At 37.7% G+C, this 15,081-nt stretch overlaps 1 protein-coding gene across 6 annotated transcripts in view; it reads left to right on the forward strand.

The window, feature by feature from the left end:
* Window positions 1-15,081, forward strand: part of NPNT (nephronectin) — an 80,217-nt gene that overhangs the window by 17,997 nt on the left and 47,139 nt on the right. For 2 of the 6 annotated variants that reach the window (XM_004380209.1, XM_023734771.1), the window contains one exon: window positions 967-1,017. The exons of the other annotated variants lie outside the window; for them this stretch is intronic. In XM_004380209.1, the coding sequence (XP_004380266.1) occupies window positions 967-1,017 (51 nt within the window). The remainder of the gene's footprint in view (window positions 1-966; window positions 1,018-15,081) is intronic. 6 annotated transcript variants of the gene reach the window in all.

Here is a 15,081-nt window from a genome sequence, read left to right on the forward strand (position 1 = left end):
AAATATAATATATGCCTTTAAAAATACAGAGCAATCATTCTGGATCACTAATTCAAATTACTGCTTCAGTGGAATCAAATTGGACTTAGAACTTTTTTTTCTTCTAACATTACCCCTAAAAGGCCTCATTCCCTTGATTTTAAATTATACGAACAGATATACACATCAAAATGTAAAGTGAATATTTTAAAGAGGAAAGGCTTTAATCGAGAAGAGAAGTACTAAAATCATCTCTTCCATCTAGGACCTTTCGGCCGGTCGGAACACCGACCGTTATCAGTAATGTTTCAAATTTCTGTCCTTTACTTTCATCAAACTGGGTTATTTAGGTATCTTCAAATGAAATGGCTGAGCTTTCACGGTAATTCTTGTTGCTACTGACAACCAAAGCAGCCATGCAAGAAGAAAATGCCGTGGAAGGGAAGGTAAAACAAAACCCAAAAAACCCTTAATATAGCCTCCCCAAAATTGGAGAGAAAAAGGAATATACAGTATATAAGAAACAGGTAAGTAAAGACATATCAATGTAAAAATTACCGGCCTTGGTTACTAATTGATTTAAAGTTTTACTTTTTTTTTTCAGATGTTTTGTCCAACCCTAATTTAAATAAAAGGATACTGTCTCTAGGAACCAAAAATTAATGTTCTGAAAATGAAAAATTGGATTGGAAGGTGCAATGTCACGAAAGGTCTGAAGTATTTTAATTTAGAATTTGGATTGCAGAAGAATAGCATAACTTCAATTATTGGTTAATATTTTTGTTACAAAATGTTTTTTAATAACAAGATGGTGACTAAAATATTACTATTTTAAACATGTCCTAGATTTTTTTTTTGTTTCAGAAAAGCACTGAAAGTTGAATATGTGTAAGTCTCCGGGAATGTAACAAGTTGATAAATACCCAAGTCCAGCCTCGTTACAGAGAAAAGATCTGGAATTTCTTTTTTTGGACATTTGTTTTGCAGCTTTCTACGTCTTAAGGCAGAGAATAGCCAGGATAAGGTGCCAGCTCAAAGGTTAGACGAACATATTTCTTGAAATAATTTTGGCTAATCTATGTCTTGAAAGGCATAACTTCTAAATAATAACTTTCAAAACTATAAATAAAACTTAACATTAGTTGTATTTTTGAGTTGCTTTTTTGGGGGGAGGTGAAAACTATATTCCTAAACATACGCTTATTCTCTTCATGATTATACTAAGTTAATTTTAATTCAGTTATTACAGTAAACTTTTCCCTTTCAGTTTCTAATTTCTTTCTCCTGTTTTATGAGTCTAATACATTGACCTCCATCCTAATCTAAAGGACAGTTTATATTTTTAATACTTAGAGAAGCAAATATAAAAAAACAAAATCCACCAAATGAAATTACTAACACCAGACTATGATTAACCTGAGGGAATTGTATCTCATATTCATTAATTCTCCATGGAGCAATTCAGGTAAGAAATATTTTTATTGTATAAGATATTATACAATAAAAAATCTTATTGTATAAGATATTATACAGGATGTTATAATAGCACCTCTGAGTATTTATGCCATCGTTTGGTGTATAAAGTGTTCTTTATTTAAAATATCCTTGGATGTGAATAATGTTAATTAACAAATCACCCTTATGACACTTTAGTAGAAATTTTGGATGAAATATGTGAAATTCTTATGTTTTGTGGAATTTGTGCCAAAAAGCCAATGTACTTGAAAAGTGACCAGTGAAAGATACTATCTCATGTCATAGAAAATCTTTTTAAGGTAGGATTTTAGTAAAAACATTTGGGAACAAAATTTCTTGTGCTAGAAATAAAATTTAAGGAATTTCTTTGTTCAGGTAAACTTACAAAATCAAAGCACAGGTACCTTATAATTGCGAGCAGTTAGGAGGCTAACTATCAGTGGTGTGGCTGGGGTTAGGGAGGGAGGCAACAACAAGGGACGAGATGAATGTGTAATTTGTCACCAACATACCTGTATTCCTGTCACCTATCAGCTATGAGATACTAAATGTTTTATTTAAATTTCTGAGCTACAATTTTCTGATCCTTGGGCCTATTTTGCAAGCCTGTTGCTGGCCTGAACTAGAGTGCCATGTGCAAAACAGTTTTTGATAGAAACTTTGTTGTTAATGTGTGGACGATATACAGAATGCAAACGGAGAACTCTGAGTAGTGTTTTACTAGGGTTTATCATAGGTTATATAGTATAGCATTTAATAAATATATCCTTGGAAATATATCCTCTGGAAATAAGCATTTGGAAGTAGAAAAATCCTCAAATTATTCATTTCTGAAATAAAACTTTCACTGGATCCTTGTCTGTGTTTCTGAACCAATCTGCCTGGACTTTGCTAATAACTAATATTCCTGTATGAGCCTCAGAGTAGAGTACAGTTTTGTTTACCCAACAGTGTTTGCAGTTGAAAAAGGAATTGGAATGAAATAGAATTGAATTCTAGACTTTTAACATTTAGAGTTACTGTGATTTATTTGGAGCCCTGTTGGTGCAGTGGTTTAGAGCTAGGCTGCTAACCAAAAGGTTGGCAGTTCGAATCCACCAGCTGCTCCTTGGAAACCCTATGGGGCAGTTCTGCTCTGTCTTATAGGGTCACTAGAAGTCAGCATTTACTCAATGGCAAAAGGTTTGGGTTTTTTTTTTTTAAGTTTGTGATTTATTTAACAGACATTTGAGAGCTTAATAAGGGCAAGGAGCTAAGTTAGGTTCTGGGAGAGACACAAAAATTACTAAAACATGGACCCTTGATTGCCAAGAGCTCAATTTGATAAGATGGTTGGCTCTTATTCCTTCCATGAATCTGGAGTATGAAAAAGTTAGGGATAAAGAATTGAGGGAGTTTGGAGAAGAATCATTTCCTGCTGAGGAAGATAAGGGAAGACTTCATGCATGCAGTGGTATTCAGTTGATTCGTTCATTCAGCAGATATTTATTGAGTGTTATTACCTGCTTGGTCCTGGGCCAAGCACTGTGGATATCACCACAGTAAGAATGAAGCTCTGGTATTAGTATCACTGTCAGTGTTTAAGGACCGCAGATGATGACAGTGGTCATGAGGTGTGTTTTGATACAGGTGTGTTTTGGTATAGGATACCGCAGGAGCATATCTGAGGGTGACATATCCCATAGCAAGAGTGATGGAGTTTTGATGGTGCAGCCAAATCGCGAGGGATAAGCAAGTCAAGGTAAGGGCAGCCTGGGCAAACAGAAAAGAGCATTAAAAGCTCAGAAGTGAGAGTGAAGGGACACATCCCAGAAAATGTAAGAAGCTCAATTTGGCAGTGGTGTATATGTTTGAAGGGCCTCTCATGAGAGATGTGGTGGGAGAAGTAGGAATGGACTGACTCATGGAAGGCCTTTGATGTTACGTGAAATAGGTTAGCCTTTATTTGAAAATTATAGAGGACCATTGTAAATATTCAAAGCAGGAAAATTACACAATCAAATTACATAATACAATGCATTATATTTCACTGTATATGTTAGCTCTGGGCTGCTAACCAAAAGGTTGGTGGTTTGAATCCACCTAGAGGATCCACGAGAGAAAGACATGGTGATCTGCTTCCATAAAGATTACAGCCAAGAAAACCATATGGGTAGTTCTAACATTTTTATAAATAGTTTGCAGGTTCAGGCTTTTCTTGAACAATCAGTAGCTCTGCAGTGCTGCAAGGCATAGGTGGACTGGAGAGCTGTTTAGCATGTGCCCCATTTCACCAGGGCACTCATTTCCTCCAGGGCGGAATGCCTGGGACTTATAGGCATTTAAAGTTCTGAGGCGAGTTTTTGAACATATTCATTATTGTCAATGTGGGGAATGGACATTTGAGGCTCAGGACTGGAGACTGTTACAGTAAACCTGGTGAGAAATTAGGCTTGATCTTAAGTAGTCGTGGTGAGAGCAAACAGAAGAGTAGGGATTGAAAGATAGTAAAAAGAAAGGATGGATCAACTTATCGTGTAGGACAGCAGTGGGGAACATGGGCTTGGCAGACAGGTACACCTGGCTGCCACTATGAGCTGTGTTTTTGATAAACTTATCCAACCTGAGCTTTAGCTTCCTTTTTTTGGTAAAATGTAGGTAAGCATCTTACCTCATAGGGCTTTAATGAGGATCAAATGAGAAAATACTTACAATGCACTTTGTTCAGTAACTGGTTCCTGTTCACATTCAACAAAGTGGCGCCTATGGTGGTGGTGGTTGTGGGGAGTGAGAAAGATGGAGGAATCACTCATGACTCCCAGGTTTCTGGTGTATCACTCAGTGAGCCAGAGATCACAAGAGAGGGTGTGGACGATGACTTCTTTTGGGCATGTATGTTTGAAGTGTTTATGAGACTTTTAAGTGGAGATGTCTGATTTGTGCTTGGATTCTGGGATCTGGAGCTCAGGGGTGAGATCTAAGCAGGGCACAGGCTACTATCTGATGATCTCACCACCACTCTGCCACTCAAACTTTCCTTCGCCTTCATCAACTTCAGTCAGCGTTGGTCATTGCCACGACTACCTCCATGGAGGATCAATTTGAAACAGTGTCAGAAAAATGTGGGGTAGGTAAAACATTGCAAGTCTACTGCAGAGTTATCTAATAATTTTAAATTCTTGAAAAAAAAATTCTTTCCAGTTTACCATATTGGCCTATGATTGAAAGAAACTAATAATTCAACAAACATTTATATCAAGGGCTGAAAAAAAGAAACTACCCAATGTAAACTTTGTCTTTTTCCCCATTTGGTTGACTTTTTCCTTGTTTATGTCACTATCAGTTCTAACTCAAAGCAAATATTCTACTGAAAGCAACTCATTGTTAGGAATGAATGACCACACTTATTTTTTAAATTTGAATTTTCTCCCAGCTAAACACATTGAAATTCAGCCCTGCCTCAAGCCCCAGCTAAACACATTGAAATTCAGCCCTGCCTCAAGCCCCAGCTCAAATGCCACCTTCTCTCCCCTAGACCTTCCTGACTTTTTTTTAGCAGGAATTCTTCTCTCCGTTCTCTACATTTAATTGTTAACACTTGCATGGAATCTATCCATTTTCCCCTATATTGTAGTTATCAGTGGACCTGTATCATGTGTTCTGCTGGCCTGTTAGTTTCTTGAAGGTGGGGACTGTGTCTTATGCATCATTATATCCAGTATATAATAGCTTTGCAATGCCTAGTCCAGTTCAGTTCAGTACACTTTTGAATATGTGAGGACCAGGCACTTCAGGAACGATAATTTACTGGTGAAATGAATGCATTTAATTTATATGCCTATCTTATGACCTTATTACGTATCTTAGATCTTCACTCTTGATTGAGGTTCTAAAAAAAAAATCAACTTACATGCATGAAAACAAAATATAATCCGATTGTGTCATCTCCTACTTAAAATCCATTTATTGTTTGCAATTGCAGATACAATCCCAGTTCTTTGAATATAAGGCTGTTTAGACTGGCAACTCTCTTATCTTTGAAAAACTTTTTTTTTTTTTTTTTTAAATATGGGCTTAACCACAGTGGGCTGTCCTTGCATTTCTAAATACCCTCTGCTGCTTCATACCTTTTTGGCTTTGCTTATGCTGCTCATTTCGAGGAAGGGCCCTTCATCCATCCACATGGTGAATTCCATCCTTTAAGATTCAACTCACACTTCCTCTTCAAAGCCTTTCTTGGCATCTTTCCTATTCCTGCCTCCCTGCGTAGAAATTCCTTCTGTATTCCTTTTATACCTTGTACACCTGTCATGTGTGTCTTTGTCAGGAGACTGTAAGCTATTTCAAAGCAGGCACTGTGTATTTAAAGAGCTAACAGTGTAGTGGGGGAGCTAGATAAGAAAAATAACTATGACGATACGGTGTGATGTATGTATATAGAAGTATGAACATATCTATAATTTATGATGGAGGTATGCACTGAGGCTCATGAGAGCACTGGGGAGGACCACAGACACAGTAGAAGGGGCTAAAGGAAATCTTGGAGATGATAATGTTTAAGCTGAGTATTGAAGCCTGTCTAGATACTAGTCCAGCCGATGAGGGGAAAAATGACATTCCATGTAGGAGTGTGGCAGTGTTAGAGAGTGTGTTATTTTCTGAAAAATTAGTTAGTATATTTGTGGGTATGACTGGAGATGAGATTTGTGAAATAGGGAAGAGGCAGATCAGGAAATGTGGTGCTGAATGCAGTATCAAGAGTTTGAACTAGTTTGATGATCTAACTAAACGCGTTGGGGAGCCAATGAATGAGTGGGTTCGTGCGATCCCTCTAATGGCAATTCAGGCCTGGATTCAGTTGTCACAGTACTGAAGGCAGGAAGACGGTTGTGTCATCTCTTATTTAACCAATCCCTCACTGATGTACATTTAGTTTGTTTCCAAAATTTTGTATAAAGTTCTTCATCGGATAAATGTGGAATAATTAATGTTTTCCTTTAAAAAAAAGTCAGAAGGCCAAGCTGACAAACACCTCACATCATCAGTCTATGCACAGTCATAAAGTTAATTCCCTTTTTTTTTAAATTGTGGTAAATATATATGTAACAAAACATTTGACATTTCAACAATCTCCACCTGTATTGAGGAGCCCTGGTGGCACAGTGGTTAAAGCACTTGGCTGCTAACCGAGAGGTCGGTGGTTCGAACCCACCAGCCATTTTGCGGCAGTCTGCTTCTGTAAAAATTTCAGCCTTGGAAACCCTATGGGGCAGTTCTCCTCTGTCCTGTAGGGCCCGCTATGAGTCACAATCGACTCGACAGCAGTGGGTTTGGATTGATTTGGGTTTACATGTACAGTTCTGGGATCAATTATGTTCATTATGTTGTTCAACCATCACCTTTATTCATGGCTCAACTCATTGTATACCAGGGACTCCTTAAAACATAGGGATTTGGGGTGCTGCAGGAGGTGATGATGGTTACATTGATATTTTTTGGCCTTTTGTGATGGTTGCTGACTAAGCCTGCCCCAAAATAGAGCATTATATCTTCAGCTAAAACAAATGTGATAATCTTCAACTAAAAGAAATACCGTAATGTGTTCCCGTGTTTCCTGATGAATTCTTATATCGTGAAATCAGATGACTTGTAAATTTTCTTTTTTGAAAGATATTTTGTTAGCACTACTTCCTCTCTAAAGCTTTTTCTAACTCTTCCGAACCTGTGTAATTGATCACTTCCTCTTCTGAATCCTTTACATACATCTGTTATTGAAACCTCTTTGCTTACTTCTGTCTGTCCTTATTAGACTTCCCTACCTGAGGATGAGGGCTTGGTCTCTTCTGCATCTTTTTATCCCCAGTTGGTAATACAGTGCCTTAGACACTGAGGCTTCTCCTCTTTGCCATCCTCATAATCCTCGTTGCCGCTAGCATTTTATTGAGTTCTTGCTATGAAATGGGCATTGTTCTAAGTGCTTTATTTGGATTTTCTCATTTAATCCTCCCAGTTACCCTACAGGTAGGTATGAACCATGTGGATTCACCATTTTTTAAGTAAAAAAATGGCAATGCTGGCAACTTCTTATGGTTCATCCTATGATCTCCATTTGAGAGTACAGAGAAGCTGAGTGATGTGCATAGACCACACATTTCCTAAATGGTGGAGCTGGGACTCAAACCCCAGTATATGTGCTGTCACCCCCTTGTCTAAAGTGTTTTGATAAGTGAACAACGCTCACAAGTTAAATAATAATGTTTGTCAAGGTATGCATACTCTCTTATTTGAGTTTATAAATTTTTCCTATTTTTGTATTTTAAAATTTTCAGATCCACAGAAGAGTTGAAAGAACAGGAACAGTATACACCCACATACTCTATCTACAAATCTGCAACTGTTAACATTTTGCACATTTGCTTTCTCTCTCTCTGTATATATACATAGATATGTATATACACACACGTACAGGTATGTGTATGTATATATACTTTGCTGAACCATTTGAAAGAAAGTTGCAGACATAGTGACACTTTATGTCTAAATACTTCATACAACTCCTAAGAATAGGACATTTACCTACAAACCACACAAAATTTAACATCGTTACTATAATTTTATTTAATAAACAGTCCATATTTAGATTTACCCAGTTGTCCCAGTAATGGGTTTTATAATTTTTTTTCTTTTTGACACAGATCCAATTAACAATAGATACTGAATTTAGTTAACATACCTTTTTGATCTTCTTCCTTAATCTAGAATAAGTTTTGATACACTTTTTTTTTTTTTGCTTCTTGACAATGACATTTTTGAAGAGTCTGGGCCAGTTGGTTGGTAGAATGTTCCACAGTCTAAATTGATCTGTGGTTTTCTCCTCATTAGATTCAGATTAAGCCTTTTTTTTTTTTTTTTTGCAAGAGTTTTATATAAGCAATGATATGTTACAGTATTCCCATTACACATAAAGTCAGAGTGTTCCATTATTGATGATGCTAAATTTGATAACTTGGTTTAGTCTACCAGATTTTTCTACTGAAAAAGCACCTTCTTCTCTTTGTAATTTGTAAGTAATCTCTGAGGTGATACATTGAGATTACTTGAATATCCAATTTCCCAACAAACTTTCAGCCAATGAAAGTTTTAATATCTATGGATAATCTTTGCTCAAATCAGATACTTCAGTGATGGTTGCAAAATACTTCTTTTCAAATTCTGTTATTCTTTCTACGTGTTAGTTGGCATTCTTCTTAAAAACAAGCTCATCCCCCTCCTTTCTTCAGTCACTTTGGACCCATGGATTTTTAAAATTCAATTGCTATTCTTCTTCTTCTTGATGCTCAAATTGTCCCAGATTTGGCCAGCGGGAGCTCCTCCACGCCAGCGCCTATGTCCTTTTCACGTGTTCCCATCATTCTTTGACTATCTCCTTGCTTTCTGCCAGAGCAAAATATTCCAGCCTCCCTGCCCCAGCCCTGATTCTTCTCATTGGGGAATGGTATTTGTAAACAAAGATCTGGGACTAGGTATGCTCATTGCTACTGTTACCCTACTTTAAAAATAAACATTAGTTTGCACTTCCAAAGAAGTAGTAACGCTTATTAATTAATATGAATTCCACGTTTATATTGCAATGAAAACAGTTAGTTCAAATTCCAAGTAAATTATAAATGACAGTACTATTCAGAGGAAGATTTTTTTAAGTGGAAAGGTATAGTGCTTAATGGTGATAAATAAAAGTTGGCTTGAGATTCAAATATGCAAATGCAATCACTTATTTTCCCTTGTATTACTTCAGGAATTAATAGTTAAGTAGTGAGACATAAAATAAGTACTTGAGAATTTGTCTGAATTTGATGCTCCCAAACAAAGACAAAAACACAGTAAATTATTGTCAGACAAACTCCTGCCAGACACTGTATGGACCAGCCAACCCTTTGCCATCGAGTTGATTCCAACTCATAGTGACCCTATAGGATAGGGTAGAGCTGCCCCATAGGGTTTCCAAGGAGCGGCTGGTGAATTCGAACTGCCGACCATTTGGTTAGCTGCCAAACTCTTAACCAGTGCACCATTAGGGCTACAAATCTTTATTTAACTTCATGCTGTAAATTACCGATTGACTGATTGACAGTATTTGGCTCTACTTTACGGTTAGTGAAGTTCTTAATGACAATAATGTCAGATAAAATATGAGCCTTGAAGGAAAATAAGAATAATAATTCATTGATGGATGTAGCAATACTTCTGAATAGACAAAATCTTATACTTCATTAATGGTTCATAAGCCAGCATTCATATAAAACAGGCAACAAAGAGATTTATTTTAAAACATTTTGGCAAGGTTACTTTGATTGTTTTCAATCGTAGATTGTGTTCTTAATTGCAGCTTTTCCTTACTGAAAATGTAATTTAAATACCTTCATGCCTTTCATCACTGTTGATATTCTCTACCCCTCCCATCCTTTGCTGCTTAGTGTTTTACTATAATCTCACTCTCTCTCTCCCAAATCCACTCAAAATGCTGGTCTTTCTGGTCTTTTTCTGACAACCAGAGGAACTAGTGGATAGAGCATGGAACTTGGATAAGAAATTTTTACTGAGATCGAGCAAGCTGCTTAACCTTTTTTGGGTTCACTTGTCTGCTGGTAAAATGGGGGATAATTCCTGACTCTCGCCTGCCGCATACGGGTATTGTGAGACTAAATTTAATCAGTCATATGAAATGGTTTTGAGTTCTGTATTCATGAGAGCATTTAATAGGTGGTATTTTAAACAACAATAACAAGCAAAGAGACACTTTCGTTTCGGTTTTTACTGCGGCAGGAATTTAGATTTGAGCATAGGGTAATTCCTTTGTATCTGACGACTAGAATCCAGGATATTAGAGAAAGTTGGAGAGTTGTTTTCTTCTGGAGATCTTGGATGGTCGAATTCTTTCCTCTGAGTTTTGTTCTACCTGTGATATGCAGTGACTCAAGGTGCTTTCCAGTGGAGACTTATGAAATTCTACCTGTGTTCCTCCCAGGTCTCATTAATACAGAGTGAGTTGTTTCGTTCTTCTTTTCAGCAGCTTGCCCTCTTCAAGGCCAAAATCACATCATGGTGATATTTCTTATTATATTTTCCTGTTCCCTTCACATGAGGTTGTCCATCATCTCTGAGTTCTTTGAAGCTCTCTACTTGTACTGAAAGCTCTCTGAAATTTCCCAATTTTGTATCTATCCATTCACTGTCCTGCCCTGCCCTTGCCTGCTTCTCTGTCCCCTTTGTTTCTCAGTTACATACCCTGGGGGAGAAGGTTTTTTGTCCTGCTTTTAGTGGTGCCATGTCTGAATAACCAGATATACCTACAACATGATGTAGACAGCAGAAATTACACATGATTCTTAGGCCTCCAGAGACAATCTTAGACTTGCATTAAGAAAATCTTTCTCAAGTTATTAACAACACCTGAGGCTGGGTTGGTGTTTCCCTTGTCATATTCTAGAGCCACCATCTGCTTGGGCATCTGAACTTGTCTTTATTTTTTTTAAATGTTGGCACTTGACTCTCGTTGTGATTCGTTTACATAAGAGACGTTATACAGACCTCATTTTCCCTAACTTATTTGATAACTCACTACTTATATCAGAGTTAGAAAACATTGTCCAACTCTCAGAACCACTGTCTTATCAGTTACAATGAACTTGTAAATGTAAAATTTTAGATTGCGGTCAAACAGAAGACGTTCGGATCTATGACATTAAAGAGCTACACTTGCCCGGTTAAGACTTGTTTCTTTTTTCTAGTTAAAACAATGACTTAGAGGTTATTTTAAGGACATTTTGGATGTTCTGCTGCAGGGATGTTAGAGGGCAAGTTTTCTGAGTGTGCTTTGCCCATTTGGGTTTACTTCTGGCAACCCATTTAAAAAAAAAAATCTATCATTCATTGACAATTTGTGACCTCACTGGCTTTTATTTACTGAAAGGCCAAACTGTGTGTGGATACAGAGGATAGTGAGTTATCAGGAAAGGCCCAAAACCTCCTTTCCTTGATCTGTGTGAAGGTGAAAGAGGCAATTCTGCTCTTGCTGATTAACCTGTAGCACCATTCGGTGCATTGCTCCTCTAAAGCAGGTGTATCATCTATTTTTTTTTATGATTTTAGAAGATCAATCTAAAATGGACCTCTAAAAACAGACCACTTATCCATTTGTTTGCTGACTAGCTATCCACAGAGTAATGCAGGTTGTAAAGGCTGGTTTGTGCTGGCCTCTGAGAGCTCACGTTACAGTGGAATGGGTTATCAGAAGGTGGACCAAGTTAGAAGGAAGTTGGAAATCATGTTTCTCTCGTCTCAGTATAGGCATGTACTTTCTTATATGGGTTACTGATGCTGAATGACTTAACAGTGATAATGCATTTATCCAGGGCTGCATTTAAGGCATTTACCAATTCCAAGAAATTCCTTAGATGTAGAAATGAAGTTCTTTATATACTCCCATAACTCTATGGTATGGAAAATCTAAAATAAATTTGACAAGTTGTATTTCTGTATTAGAATCTACTCGTAACACTTCTAAGAAAACCTTTCAGCAATATCAGTTTGATATCAAACACAGACTAAAGTCCAGATTGCACTTCAAGGGCCGTCAGCTAGTAATTGCATTTGGCTGCGAGTTGCAGTGACACTGAGAACAGTGCTGAATTGCTAGCATGGCAATTAATATTGTGACTTTTTGTTCCACCCTCCTTCCGTTCTTAAATCACCTCCTGCTGATGAAGTGGCTACTGCAGTTTCAGCTATTACTTGTGCATTCCAGGCAAGAAGACATACAAAGCCATACTAGTTAGCCATCTTTTTAAGTAGCAATCCAAAAGCTCCACCCAGTAACTTCTATATATTAGTTTCCAAGGCTGCTATAACACTGTACCACAAACTGGGTGGCTTAAAACAACAGAAATGTATTCCTTCGCTGTTCTGGATACTTGAAGTTCAAAATCAAAGTGTCGGCAGGGCCATCCTCCTTCAAAAGCTCTAGGAAAAGCCCTTCTTTTTCTCTTCTAGCTTCTGGTGGCTGCCGGCAATCCTTCATGTTCCTTAGATACATCCTTTCATTTTCTGCTTCCATCTTCACATGACCTTCTCCCCTGTGTGTCTGTGTTCACATTTCCCTCTTTTGATAAGGATACCAGTCATATGGGATTTAGGGCCCACCCTAATTCAGTATGACCTCATCTTAACTTGATTACATCTACAAAGAGACTGTTTCCAAATAAGGTCACATTTACAGGTTCTGGGTGGACATGAATTTTCAGAGGACACTATTTAACCCAATATATTCTGCTTACATGCCACTGGTCAAAGTTTAGTCACATGGCTACCCATATCTACCAGAGAGGATAGAAAAAGTAGTTTTCCATTGCTAACTCATACCCACTTAAAAAAATAAATAAATAAAAAGCCATTCTGTTGTAAAGAAGAAGAGAAACAAAAATTGGTGAGTATCCAGCAGTTTCTACTGGTCTTTTATGATCTGGTCCTGGCTTTTCTCTCAGTCTTAACTGCTCTTATAAGCACCTTTGCACGGAAGCCCCACTAGCACACTAGCACACTCATCATTTCATGCCCCCCATTTTTGCTCATTTCTGAAAGACTTTTGTCTCCCATCCTCACTGTCTGCCTCTTAGCTCTAAGGTGTTCCTCAGGTCACAGTTCCTACATGAAGCCTTTCTAGGACCTGCCGTCAGTCGGTACACGGCCTCTACCCTGCTCTCTCATCTCTCCCTCATAACTCTTGTCATGATTTGGCCAAAATATTATAGTTTCACAATTAATGTTTCATCTCCTCTGTGACTCTCTCATCCCACCAGATTTGCCTAGTAGAGTGCTTGGTATATACCAAATGTTCAGTACATGTTTATTGAATTCAGTTCCCGACATAATGCCGGCAAAATCATAGGACAAAATGTTGTTGTTCAGCATTTTCCAAGGAGTTTTCTTTTTGTAAAAAGAAAGAAAAAAAAAAAAAAAGATGATAAAAACTCTCACATTTAATAGCTGTTGGCTAATCTAAGTGTGGTTGGTTACTTGAACTGATTTTCAGAGTGCAAATAGCAATGTAAGATACTGACTCCATAAACATGTAAGAAACATTAACAGTCTTGACCTCTTGGTATGTATACATTTGATGTGCCCAAGATTAGGCCGCCCACTGAGAACAAACAATAAAGAAAGAAGGGGGACAATAAAAACTTTTCTTCCATAGAGCACCTAAAAGCACTATAAATGAATGTTCATTAATTTGGTCAGGGAGTTCAAATGGCAGTGCAGACTGGGAGCTTCGAGTTGAATTGTTTCAAAAAGTGCTTCTCCTAAATAAGCCTTTTCATGTTTTTAAGTGATATTTTCTAAACTACTCTTTTTGTATTTTTAAGAGGTATCTTTAAAGTCTAAAAATTCTTGGCGGGGGTGGGGGTTGTTAAATGATTTGACTTGTATTTAATTATTTTGAGATGTTTGCCGTTTCTTTTTAAATATAACATTGGGTGCCTCAGCAATGCTGAATGTATTCAGGTTGTATTCAGATTTTAAATTAAGATTTTTTAATTCTTAACACTTTAAAATTTTTTTATTTCTTGTTTATAGGGCCTGGAGTCACAAAGAATTGTTTCTAGGCCCTGTTTTTAAAACTGCATATAAACCATCTATCAGAGATATAATCGACTGAAGAGTAATATTGTAAGGCTCTCCTGGATAGTTAATTTCTTTTTGCAGATCTGAACAAAATTGCTTGTCTTTGAATTTGATGCCATGTCTAAAATCAGACTTTAAAAGTTTTCCAAGTACATTTCTTTACCATTTACACTCTGCTCATCCTTTCTTTCTGCAAGCTTTTTAATTAAAACCTACCGAGCAGCACTAAGGATCAGTAGGAGGGCAGGATCCAGTTTGGGGTGACAAGCAAACAAGCAAGAAAGGCCTAGACAGTGTACTTGGCAAATCAGACCTGTGGAATACCAGGTGAAGGAAGGGCTAATGAGAGTTCAGTGAGAAAACAAGAGTAGTATGCACATCAGTTTTACGGGAATGTTAACGTTTTGAAGAAAACAATGTTTGAGAATTGTCAGAGAGGAAATTGGGATCATATCCCAGATTGGAGAACAGCAAGAGCTAATATGGGAAGGAGCAAGTGTCAAGGGCTTCAAAACTCGGCGCCATTGTTGACATTGTTGGAACATGTCCAGACTCAGCCCGTCTCTTCATTGCTGCTCTTCCCCCACTTCCACTCTTTGAGTGGACCCAGGTAGCCACCACAAGCAAGCAGACCAAGCTGTCTGCTCTCCAGCTCCCTTTAACTTCCAGTCCTGTAAGGCGGTTCCTTTTGACGGGCACTGACTTTTACTGCCTCAATGCATCCAACAACAAACCACTTGCTTGGAATCAAAAAGCAAAACAGTCAATTTTTTTCCTTCTGCAGGTCCTCCCTTCAAATGCAAATCTCCAGTGCTGGGTGGTTCTACATGTCTTTTCAAATGCAAATCTGGGTGGCGCTCTGGTTTTCTACCTATACACAGGGCTCTATACACAGGGCTACTGTATTCAAACAGAGTGTGTTTCCCTTGAGCACATCCTAGTTCCCCTTTTAGCATATCCAGTCAAGTA

This window comes from Trichechus manatus, unplaced genomic scaffold (assembly GCF_000243295.1).
Source record: "Trichechus manatus latirostris isolate Lorelei unplaced genomic scaffold, TriManLat1.0 scaffold00071, whole genome shotgun sequence".
In the NCBI taxonomy this organism is placed as follows: Eukaryota; Metazoa; Chordata; class Mammalia; order Sirenia; family Trichechidae; genus Trichechus; species Trichechus manatus.